At 35.2% G+C, this 12959-nt stretch overlaps 1 protein-coding gene across 1 annotated transcript in view; it reads left to right on the forward strand.

The window, feature by feature from the left end:
- The first annotated feature begins 2118 nt into the window (after positions 1-2118).
- Positions 2119-12959, forward strand: part of ROBO1 (roundabout guidance receptor 1) — a 580691-nt gene continuing 569850 nt past the window's right edge. The window contains exon 1 of the mRNA XM_056496975.1: positions 2119-2265. Coding sequence (XP_056352950.1) covers positions 2178-2265 — 88 coding nt within the window. The 5' untranslated portion in view covers positions 2119-2177. The remainder of the gene's footprint in view (positions 2266-12959) is intronic.

Consider the following 12959-nt stretch of genomic DNA (forward strand, 5'->3'; position numbering starts at 1 on the left):
TTAAAGGGCTGCATCCACAGCTTTGTGGGAGTCTGAAACCCCCCAAAATAGTGAATAGTTTTAGAGTAAACCAGTATTACTGTACAGAGAAAGAGATGGATATTCTAAGGGTCTGAGCCTGCAAATCCTCATTTCATAGCATGAATAGCATTTAGAGCAGCATGTAACACCTTGGCCATTAATTGTTGTTAACTCTGCCATTAGGAGCTGTCAAGCTGTTTGAAACAGAAGAGCAGCCATATGAGTGATAGGGGAAATTCAAAGAATGTGAATGGAAGGAACCTGGAGTTTTTGTGTGCAGTGTGGTTAAAATGAGAAAAAAAAAAAAAAAAAAAAAGTGGTAACATATTTTCTAGTACACAGGTAATTGTAATAGGAAATGGATTATTATTACTTCTAGTTGCTGAGACAGTAGAGGTGCAGGTACAACACAAAAAGAAAATTTAAAATGCAACGTGTGTAGGAGATTGAATCTGTTCATATTAAACTTATTTATGCGTTTTTGAACATCCAGAAGTGTCAGGTGGCACTGAAAGCTCCCAGTAGTCATGCAACACTTGAATCTGTAGTCATTAAATATGTATTAGGTTTACAGTGAAACTCCTCTGTCCCAACAGATTGAACAAGTGACTGGTTTCATTGTAGTATTCTTCACTCTTACAATTATGTCTGGTGGCATTTAGATAATACAGGATTCATCATCCAAACTGGTCATCTCATTAACTACAAGGAGGACAAGGAGAGTGAAATAAGAAGTGTAGTTATAAAGTTATCAAGGTCTAACATAATTATTTATTGCTGGAGTAGATTTTGGTGTGTCAATGTACATCAGACTTACAGTTGTTTGGTGGTCTCTAAATGTTGGTTAGAGTTTGGCACATCTCATAGCTTGACAGATACTTAGAAAAGTGTCTCTCTTGACCATCAAGATCTTGACATGAACCCCAGATAATATGGAATGTATGGAATGTTACATTCACATGCATTTGGGTTTGTATTGAGAGAAAGGACCTTTAAGAAAAACAAAACACTCAAAGAACTTTGCCCAAAATAATCCACCCAAAACAATAAATCAGATTTCAGATTGTGTGTATCTAATTATCTAAAAAAAACAACTTATTGCTTTTAGAAATCTTCTGAAATCATCTGAAAAACACCTTAGAGTAAAGGTGTTTGGAATAGGCTGAAAACAACACCTGAGGTCCAGGGAGGCCATGGGGTCTCTGTCTGGGGATATTCCAAACCCACCTGGATTCATTCCTGCCACCTGCTCCAGATAACCCTCCATTGGCAGGGAATTGGACTGGATGATCTTCAGGGGTCCCTTCCAACCCCAACAATTCCATGATTTCTGGACATATCTATAGTAAGCACTAACGTAGGTGAAGAGTAAACAAATCAGATTAATAGGAATTACTTTTAAGCACCTATAGAGCTGTGAATGCTTTTTAATCTACAGATCTAGTGGTCAGATGTGTCTAGAAGTCATATTTTGGATAAAAATATTTTGATTTTTTTTTAGTCAAAATATTGTTTTCCTTCATAAGATTCCATTTTCCTGTCAATCAGATGAAAGTTTTCTGCCCTTAAGAACATAGAAACTCACCAGAAAATTCCTTTAACTGCTCAAGTTATTACTGAGTAAAATTATCTCTAATCCTCTTTTAGCAAAACACAATTTCATAAGAGGACTAAAGTGAAGTTTTTAACCCTGCTTTCATAGCAAGTTGAATAACCTTAACAGTGTTTTCAACTTATGTAAGAGTTTAAGTATTTCCTTGCACTGAGATGGATTAAACATGCACTTAATTATCTTGCTGAAGTGATCAATTTCTTTAATAACTTAACCAAACAACATGCAGTGCTTTAAACACATCTGTGCACTATTGGGATCCTCGTGTCTCCCTTTAAAACATCTGGTTTGGGGTTGTCTGCTCTGCAAGCATAGCTCATATTCTGGTTGTGGTTTTGAGCTGCCTAACTGCTAGATAATTTAACATTATTTTAATAGCTAAAGCTGCATTGAAACCAGTATTCTTCACAGAATTACTCTGGACAAAAATATCTGGAAGTACCTCAATTTCTGAATGGTTCTTCTGTTCTTATTTCCATGGTGTGCTGCAGGTGACATTGACGTTAGCGCTGCCGAGCTGGTGTAATGCAAGGAGGGACACATCATGAAATGGAAACATTATCCTTTTCTGGCTGTAGTAGCTGTATTCAGCCTTTCCAGATGCCATCAGTTACTGGGCCAGCTCATTCCAGGTAGGTACCTTTTATTTAAACAGAAATGTTCATGGTTTGTTGCTGTCTGTGTGAGCGTGTGAATGAATGTACCTGGGTGTTAAAATGTGTGTGGAGTTAAAGCTGAGAGTGCATCTGTATAACACACAGAATTTGGTAATTTAATTGTTTTGTCTGTGCTGCAGTGATTGGGGTTTTCTTTGGCTGCCAATACAGAAAATGAGTGGCATGAAAATGTAAGAAGGTTAAGGTGGCTCTTGAAGCATTCCTTTGATTGGCATGGTCGGTGGGGGAAGACACAGAGTGCAGAAACAGACTTGAATATCAAAGAGAATTGGAAATCTGTAGAGAACCTTCCTGAAGAAAGAGCAAAATAGCAACTGGGGAGTGCTGAAATGCAGCGTTTCAGTGAGGCCCAGAGATCAGGGATTGTCCTGCTGCTTGCACATGGTAATTCTTCCCAGTGCAGAGAGGAGTAGTGTGTGTAAAAATGGCAAGATACTGTCCAGCTTTATAAGGAAGGTGTGATAAAATAGGGAATGTGTATCACTTCAGCAAATAGTGGATTTTTGTTCTGGTAACACAAAGGAAACAAAACGTTTTGTTTATATATTGGGGTTTTGTTTAAGAATAAATCTCTAAAAGCAGCTTCCAAGTAATTCTGAATAATTTTCAGTATTTGTAAAGAAAAATCTAAACAAACTTTGCTCAGTTCTGCTAATGATGTACAACCTTTCAGGAGAACACAATTACTATGTAGAAAAAAGTGGCACACTGGTTTTTACTGGTTGCTTTTTCTGCTTTCAATCTGAATAATAATTTAGAAGAATTTACTGGCTGAATTTCTAATTTGATTACATTGTGAATACAGAATATTCTGGCTGTTCAGTTCTCTTCCCCATATCTCTGGGCAACTATCTCAAATATAGACTACTGAATGAAAAGAGACAGGAAAAAGATTTCCTCAAGGATTTTTTCACCTGTGTTGAATGGTGGTTCACAGAAAATAAAATAAGGGAATTAATTGTTTTGTTGGGTTTTTTTTTCTCCTGGTTTTTGTTGGTTTCAAATGCAGAAAGACTCCAGAATAAAGGAAGATGTAAGTTAAAATTATCATTTTAAAAGTTTGACCTCAGACTTCAAACATAATCTCAAAGCAATTTACCTGTCACAAAGACATCTACTGCTCATTTTAAAAGGAATGCCTGCAGATCCAAATGTATTTGCATGACAGCTGCCTCCATCCACTTGCATTGGTTTCAATTTAGCCATAGTTTTCTAGCCTTTACTAAAAAGACTGTTTTCATTGTATTACTTTTTCCATCAAATTAGTTTCAGAATAAAATCACAGGTGGCATTTTGATTTTTGTCCCTGCTTTGTAATTTTCATCACAGACCTCAGACTTGAACCAAGAGATTACTGTACTTGGCCAGACATCAGCACGCTGAGCCTTGCTGGCAGGGTGCCAGGAGTGTGATTATCACAAAAGATCAAATAAAGCAGGATTATTTTTTTTCCCTTTAAGCAGTTCATCCCATTCATTTTGCTCTTTTCATGTCTATTCCTTACAAAGGCATGTCTCTTTTAATTTTTTTTTTCAATGTACAGAAAGAGAGAGAGCTGTGAAAAATCTCAGACTTTTTTCTTAATTTAATGAGGGAAAATGAAATAATGGTTCTTTAGAATTCTGCTGCAGCCATAAAAAAAATTTTTAAAAATCAATAGAGCAATAGGTAATAGTTTTTCCTGAGGATTGCTAAAAGCACTAAGCAGCTGAAATCTGTCACCTTAGTACTACTAAATTGTGATATTTTATTACAATTAAAAACATGCTCTGAAAATAACCAATTAAATGGAATTATTTTTAGATCACGATAATAGAAACCTTTAAAAAATTAAATGTTATGTTTTCAAACTCTCCAATTCTGTTTTACCTAAAAATTGAAATTCTTTCAGCCTTACTGGTAACATTGTTTTTCATATGAAATTAAAGTTATAAGAAATGAGTTAGAGCTTACCCTCAGATCTGAAATACACAGCTTCAGAAAAATGTGATGAATTTTAATAATGGTCTTATAACTTTGAAACATTTGTTGTAGTTTCTGCTGGAACCTCTCATGTATTCTTGTGGAGTCTCACTCTTTTGCATATGGGGTCCACAGGGAAGCACTGTCTCCCCCCTTTATTAAAATCATGGCTGAGCCTTTCATCTCATGTCATTACATCTTACCTCTAATTCACATATAAAATACACTCACAATTCCACTATGGCTGTCTCCTGAGGCACAAAGTATCTCTGCCTTGGCACATCTTTATTTAATCAGGGATTGAACATTATCTAGGAAAGATGTGATTTTTTTTTTTTTTTTTTCCCATGCCAGTTGCTCTGCATATTTAAAAGCTGAAAAACTTGAGAGCTGGTTTTAAAGTGCATTGATCTAAGAAAACATGGAATTAACTAATGCCATTTTATATTTTGATGCATATGTTGAGCTCTGTGTTTTCAGTTAAGTCTTTAAAGTGTTTTAAAGCCAACAGTTACTAGATTGTCAAAAAAAAAAAAAAAAAAAAAAAAAAATCAAAACTATACATGACATACAGAAAAATGTTATAATTTGAACTGATTTTTTTTTTTTTTTTACATCAATAACTGCAAGCTTACAAATTTTTGGACTGCTAATAAAGACAACAGTAGCATTCCTGCTGAATTTGGCTGGGTTTGGAACCTGGTTCTTTAGCAGTGAGTGGTGTGGAAGGTCTCTCCATCTGAACTGGAGCAGACTCCACTTGTGCTGTGTCATCAATCCTTGAGCTTCACAGAGACACCTACACAAAGAAAATCCTGTAAAAACATGGCAAGTTTGTCAGCAATGCTGAAAACAAAGAAAAGTTTTGTATGCTCCTGATAGATCATAATAGATTTTTGCAACACAATTCTCTGTAGGTCTTAGGAAGAGGAAGATGAGGGAATTACCTCTTTTGAACACAGATTTTTGAGAATTTTTGATGGCAGCTTTAAGACCTCTGCAATTTTCAATTACTGTGCATTGTTTCTCCAGAAAACAGGTTTCCATTAAGAGATGCATATACATAACATAGAATAAGATATATAAAGCATGCATAATGAAATATAAATTGGAGAAATTATTCATGGGAGTAAGAGTAAAAAAGCATAAAATAAACAACCCTCTTTGGCAGTCACAGAAGCTTACTGAAAAGGATTTATTCAGGATTTAACTTTTCCTGGGACAGAAAGTATTATTTTAAATTTCCTTTTCCCTAATATTTCCTGGCTTATTACTGAAACACTACAAGAAATAAATTCACAATCTTACCTTGTTTGCCTGTTGTCAACAGGAGACAGTTGTCCATAATGAATACACTTTCATTAGAGCTTTTGCCAAATCAATCATAATCCAGTAAAATAAGTAACTAAATTGTTTGCTATAATTTTATTTTAAGATCACTGTTAACTTTTTAGTACTCAAAACTTTGTCATTTGGCTAGAGAAAACAAGATTTGTATTTTTGACATATTTGTAACATCACTGAAGTTGTTCTCAGGATACTTAGGATTTATATATCTGACAAGAAATTCCACGTTCTTCTAATTTATTTGCAACCTGTGAAGGTACATTGAATAAAAGGCTCCTAGCACTGGAAGATCTTAATTTGCTTGTAATGTGCATTCAGGCATTTTTATGTACTTTTTAAGTGCCTGAATGGATTTTCAGTATTCAGACAGACAAAATAAATCTGTCAGTGACTGAACAAGGCATTGAATAGCTCAGATGAAAAATTTAGCTAATTTTGTTGTTATGCAGGCCTTTTTCTGAGAATGTTTAAGAAAGGAAATGTTCAAACTCAACCAACCCATGGATTATCTATTGGTTGTATTTTGGCATAGGCTGAGAGTCAAAGAGAATGGAAAACATAAATTTCTTGTAAGCCCCTGATCATGAAGATGTAAAGGAAGAGTGGAGACTCACTGAGCTAAGAAAGTGATCTTGGCACTTCTTGAAGAGTGGTGGATATGAATTTAAATTCCTTCAGTTGGGAGGTATTTGAGGATAATTTTCACCTTTTCTGAGTGAGTGATCCAACAGCAAAGCTCGTATTAAAAAAAAAAAAAGGCATGACATTTTGGTTTTTGTTGTAAGTTTGTATACTTTGAAATTAGTGATGTTGGTAACAATTGTGAGATGAGCCAGTAAGCCTTCCAAAGCTTGGTTTTTAGGTCACAGGGAAAATAGTGCAAAGGTCAGAAGCAAAAAAAGTCCAAAAAAAAACTTTGTACCAGAGAAGGTGCAGCTTTATCTGAGCTACAAATCCCAGAGCAATGTTAACTCTGAAGAATGAAGGATGCGATTTAAGAGAGTCAGATTTTTAAAAATAACTTCTCAAATTCCCATTTCTGTCCTGAATCTGAGCCCAAATGAAGATAACATTTATCTCTTTTTTTATTCAATACATACATTTGGATATGGGTGGAAGTGAGTAACCCAGATGTGGGAGCACCCATGGAATCAGGGAAATCATTAGGTTGGAAGGCACATGGCAGTCATTTATTCTGCACTGGATGCACTTTCTTTTCTTTTCCTTCCATGTGCACTCATGAATGACAGCAGCAGGGAGTGCAGCACCCCTTGCCCTGCTGGCTGTGCTCTCACTAAAGCATCCCTCTGTGTTGGTAGCCTCCTCTAGGTCAAGGGCACAGTTCCAGCTCAAATCCAGCTCACCAACCAGGCTCCCAGATCCATCCTGTCGTGCTCTTAACTTTCCATCACATAATTTGTACTGCAGAGATCACATTCATGGAGGATCTGTTCTGTCAACAGAATAGTGGCAAGAAATGCTGTGTTTTGGTGAAGGTTCTCTGGTAATTTTGTTTTCACAGGCTTTATGAAATGTCACTCTTGGCCATAAATTGCATTTTTATGATCCTAATTTAATATAACAGTGACAAATGCCTCTGTAAGTGATGTGTAGCAAGTGGTGATGATTTAATGTATTGCTTCCACGTGTAAGTGCCACCAAGTTTGTTGGTTGGGGAAGTCAAGGTCAATTTCAGGGAGAGAAGACAAACAGTTTAGGCCTTGCTGGGGTCAAGGAATGTATAGAAAGATGTACTTCTATCATGCACATCCACTTAACTTGAAACAGAAAATTTTTGTCAGTTCAGAAGTGAAAAAGTAAACCAAACCAAAACCCAAATCAAACATCCCTCACATTTTGGCTAGACTCTCCAAATATATATTTATTTTTTTTAGGATTTTATTTAGGCTCAGTAAACAAAAAGAAAGATAAGAAATTAGGATAAACTAGCATCTCTGCTCTGGTAAAAAACATGTTTGTGTTCATACCTGCTTCTTCCTTCTCTCCTATCCCTGCAAAATGCCTAGGACATCCTTAAACTTCTTGCAGAAAGATAGAACTACTACCTGAGATCATCTCATTTCACCACTGCTTTTTTTGTATGCCTTTGTAAATATGCATAATGACATACAATTATCAGTTAGTAGCTCTCAAGACTGGAAAGTCATCTTGCCTCATGGAACATTCAGCTTTCTTTGAAATATGTCATCCTTCCATGTAGAATATTTAAAAAATCTCCCAATATTCATGGACTAGTGCTAGATCCCATTATGTTGTGATACAATGTATTTGTTATCAAGGAAATATTATCATGTTTCCATGGTATGATCTTACCATGCATAATTTCCATTATGGCTATACAAATGAGATTACTTAATAGCACAAGAGATAATAATTTCTTGTTATCAGGAAATTAAAAGCTTGTAGTAAATCTTGTATAATATTTTTGCTTGATATACCACATAACAATCATGTAATTTTTTTAGTCATCCATCCCTGCTGATAGAAGTAAAAGCAAATAGCTGTGTTTTTCATTTGGAGTATTGTGGCCAAATTTTAAATACTTTCTGACTTGATTATATGTCACCTAATTTTTAAGGTTTTGTCATTTGCCCATCTTTATCAAAGTATTCAGATTTGTGTACTCAGATTTCACATTTGTGAGCTTTTTTTGTGTGACCTTAGGTTTCCCCTGCTGGGTGGTAGGTTTAGTTTTGTCTTGTTTTTTTATTTTTTATGTTTTTTTTTTTTTTTTTTTGTCCTGACTCCTCTCCCTGCTGGAGAGGACGACAAAGGTTTCTGATTCCTATTAGAAGAAATGTTCTGCCTGTGAAGAGGACATATATTAAAAGAGGAAAAAAAATCCCAGCACGTGCCTTGCCTGCCAGAGACTGTCACTGTGTACACTGAGGTCTTAATAAATAAAAAGATTGCCAGCTGTACTTCAATTCACAGCTTCTTTATTAGCCTTTAAAAAGAAATAAATAAAGCATGACGCTTTATTTAATTGTCTGAATAGATGGAGACAAACCAAGAGGCACAGTCAGCTGCAAGACACTTAATGAAGAAATCCCTATTTTTAATCTAGCTGTAGAAGACACAATTCTTGTGCTTTGATGATGTGGCCTTTGTGATGAACCTGGCTGGAAAACCACATGTGCTGCACTCTCTTCCTAATTAAGTCATCAAAATGCACGGGAGCAACCAGAGTGGTTGTGTAGAGCATGGGAGTAATTTTAGTTCCTCTATTGCTTGGTTAATAGAAAGTGGCACTGTTCTAGATTATGACTGATAGGGGTGAGATGCTACAGCTGCTGTCATTGTGCCTGTAGGTAGATGCTCTTATAAGATGTTTCTGTGTGTGTAAGAAGGAACACTTTGCTTTGTTTGTCTTTCTTTTCCCTTTAAAGGATGTGATTTCAGAGGCATTTCATCCTCCTTTTTTTTTTTTTTTTTTTTTTTTTCCTTGAGAAGCTAATGCTTGTGATTTTCCTCAAAATATACTAATATTCTACTAGTTTTGGATGCACTGATGGAATTCACCAAAACTGATCTCAAAATCAGGATTTGGGAAGGCTGCACACTAAGATGAGTTTTAAGACAAAAATTTCAATCACAATTATGAGGATATAAAAAAAGTTTGAGTATGTTTAATGAGGACATAATCAGTTTTTCTATATGGACTTGGTTGGCCACACCTACAGATTCTGTAAATGTGTAGACCAGAATTTGAGGTTTTTATGGGTAAATTTTTTGGTAAACACTCATTCTGTGTATCATAAATAGTTTTACTTCAAGCTCTTAACCTCTTGGAGACAAAAATATGTCAGTTATGAGAATGGCATTTTCAGGTTTGGCATACCTTTAGAATGCATATTTATATGCATAATAAACTTAGGTTGCAAGGCTTTCCAAGTTTACCTAGCTCTGTGACACAATTTGATAGCAAGGCTGCTGTACAGGTATTTGCACACTAGAATCTAAGAATAATACATTTGCTTAAATTCTTCTGTAAAAATGGTGTTTCATATGGAGAAACTGGCAAAAAATGCTCTGTCTATATTTGGAGATAATATAAATAGAATTTTCCCAATAAGTTGTTCTACCCATCTTAAAATTAACAAGAATAAATGTTTCTTTGTATAATTTTTCAATTACCCTGAGAATAATTTTCAGTTAGAAAAGTAGAGCACAAAATGACATAGTCTCTCTTGACTCTAATATTTATTTAGATGATCAATCTGTTAATGCTTCAAAGTAATTTCATGTCTTTAACATCAATTATAAAACTAATTTCAGTCATATCAGTAAAAGAATGTAACAATTTACAAGGGTGTTTTCACTTATGACTACTCAAGGGGTTACAGTAGACATATCTGCACTTGCTAATTTATTTTCAGTGCTGTGAAAGAGAGTGTCTAGAGATGCTTTATTAGATATTTTAATAAGTGTCAAACATATTTGCAAAACTCCTGCCCTGACAAAGGGTGATTTATATGCACCTGCATATGCAGAAAAAAAATCCTTTTGTCAGTCTGCCATCTTATTTTTGCATAAATGAAACAGGAAATTATGCCCTTTTGGCTAATCTGAATTTTAAATCAAAGTGAAATTGGTGAAAGAAACAAGTCCTATTTTAAGCTTATTTCTCAGCCTTAACTGTTGAGTTAGATTGACAATAACTTTATTCCAAGTGTTTATACTGTGATGGTATTATCAGTGCAGCATTGTGCAACTAACTATTGCTGCATCTTCTTTATTCCAACCATTTTTAATGCATTTTATAAATGTTCATGAAAATCCTCTAAAAGTAAATGCTTAATAATTGCCACATATTATTTTTGACCCAGAAGAAAACTTGCATATAGCCCATATTCAGAGGAGTCAACACATTGCATTTGATAAATTTAGCATTATAAGGCTGTAGGTGCTGTGAGTTTCAATGAGTTTCTATTTTTAGAGTTTTCCTACATTAATTATTGTATATAAATGGCTAAAAATAGCAATTCATATATTCAATGAATTACAATATTATTATTATATGTGTTCTGTGTAAAAGTTAATGCTAAACCAGTCAGTCCCCTTTCCTCTGCTGCATGAAAACAAAGAACACCTATCCTTTACAAATGTGTTTTGCTCAAGGCATTGTTAGAGGCTACCACAAAGATAAAAGAACCCTTAAAAGTGCTGGGAAGCACATCTGGTTACCCATTTGCTGTTAAGTTCCCGTGTTTTGACTATGCTTTAATTACATTTTGAGTATGGTTTTTTTCTTTGTGTTTGGTTGTTGTTTTGTTTTTTGTTGTGGGGGCTTTTTGTGGTTTTTTTTTTTTTGTTTTTTTTTTTTTAATCCTCTCAGCAGTATTGCCCTAAAGGTGAAATTTAATTATGTTATTTAGAATTTGGTATTTAAATCAGATCATAAATGACTGAGGTTTTAAGGCTACTTCATTTTGACACACAGGCGGCCACCAAGGTCACACTTTTAATATATGAAAATAAAAAGGCAGTTTATGGTAAGCAACAAAAGGATGTTTGTGGTTTTTTCTTCCTTTCTCTCTGTCTTGCAAAATGGATCATCTGTGCCCTTCAGGATTGCATTCACATGCAGTACTCACAGTAAGATCAAACAATTTCCAGTTCTCCTTAGGTCCATCTGGCACTTAAAAATAGAGATGAAAATTTAAATGTTCTAGTCATGTGTAGTACCATGTCAGGAAATATGCTTTGTTATATTCACTGATCACTTCTGCTTTTTGAAGATATTTAATATGTAAGTGTGTTGTCTTTGAGTGCATGTTACTGAAAATGTCTGGGACAGGTTAACTTTGAAATTTGATGCACACTTAGACCTCTTTGCTTGTTGATCTGTAGCACAAGAAGCATCTTGATTTTGAAGGATGTGGTGCCCATGACCACCTCTGCTCATCAGTTTCCATCATCTCTTTTTGCCTCCTCTCTTAAACACATCTTTGCTCATGAATGGGAGCTGATCTGCTGGGTTTTATCTGCCTCTGAAATCAGGACTGGCCATTGTGCTGATTCAGAATTGAAGTTTAAACGTGTTAGAATTTTAGCCTTCTAAATAGCCTAAGCAAATTTTTAGATTTGTTTACAATTTGCAGCCTGAATTAGCCATGATTTGCTTTCCTGCAGATGTCATGTTTACATCAGCCACCTTGCACAAGGAAGGTAGCATCTGTTTTTAAATTTCAGCTCTTTGGTGGCCTGTTTCTGAAATAACCCTTGTGGAGGGCTTCTGGTTTTAAGTTGGAGCTGTTGCAGTAATAAAACTTCTTAGGCAATAACTTTGTTTTAGGACTTGAGATGAAGAAGGTAATTTGGATTGGTCTCATAAGTTAATCATGGCAATCTGACATACTGATCACAACCGCTGTCTGAATTTAATTATTAACTTTCTAAATATACAGACAATTCTGAATTTGAACTAAAATGCATGAAACTTACAGCAGGGAAGAGGAAAATGATTACTGCCTACCTGATTTATTTTCCATCCCTTTAAAGTACTTTTTTTAAATGAAATTTCTGTGTCCTTGAAAGTGCTTGCTACATGGAGGTCAAAATGTTACCTTAGGTTCAGCTCTTTCTAGCATTCATACAGCTTTCCTAAATTGAGCTCCCTGCTGTCATGGCTAGATTACTTCTGGGACCTGAGTGAGCTTATTTAAAGCTGGCCTGGCACCTCAACTATACATTGCAGTCTCTGTTCTGTCACTGTCTGCTGCCTTTATTTCACAGAGCTGCTTTTCATGCAGGGCTCTGGTGTTTTCTCCTATTGTAGACCTTTTAGAAGTTATAATACAGGCTGTAAATGAAATTGGCTTCTGATTCCTTATTTCCCCCCTGCCATAAATATTCTATTATAAAGGGATTTTGTCTCCCATGGCTTTTGAAAGGCTGTGCAGAGGGGTTTTTAAACATTTTAAGTTGTGTGTGCTTTAGCAGGGAAGTCAGCATCCTCTAGTATTTCAAAGAACCTCTAGTACAGTGAGAAAAAGGATGGTCTGAGGTCAGTAGTAGCTTATGAAGGTATTCAGTCAGTGTCAAGTCTGACTTTGACTCTGAGTTTGAAATATTTAACCTTTCTATTATTGCAGAAACTCCAATCAATCTGTGTTGCAGTCACCTTGTGAGAAATAACTGAAATCCCTTAATCAGCATTTGCAGAGAAGTCTTTTGGGCTAATTCAGAAATAAACCAACTAGTCTACCCTCTTAAAAAAAAAAAAAAAAAAAAAAAAAAAAACACTAAAAGAATATACGATGTATACATCTATAGTAATAATATGTCTGAAATTCTTAAAAGCACATTTTTCCTTT

The sequence above is a fragment of the Oenanthe melanoleuca genome, chromosome 1, assembly GCF_029582105.1.
Source record: "Oenanthe melanoleuca isolate GR-GAL-2019-014 chromosome 1, OMel1.0, whole genome shotgun sequence".
Lineage (NCBI taxonomy): Eukaryota > Metazoa > Chordata > Aves > Passeriformes > Muscicapidae > Oenanthe > Oenanthe melanoleuca.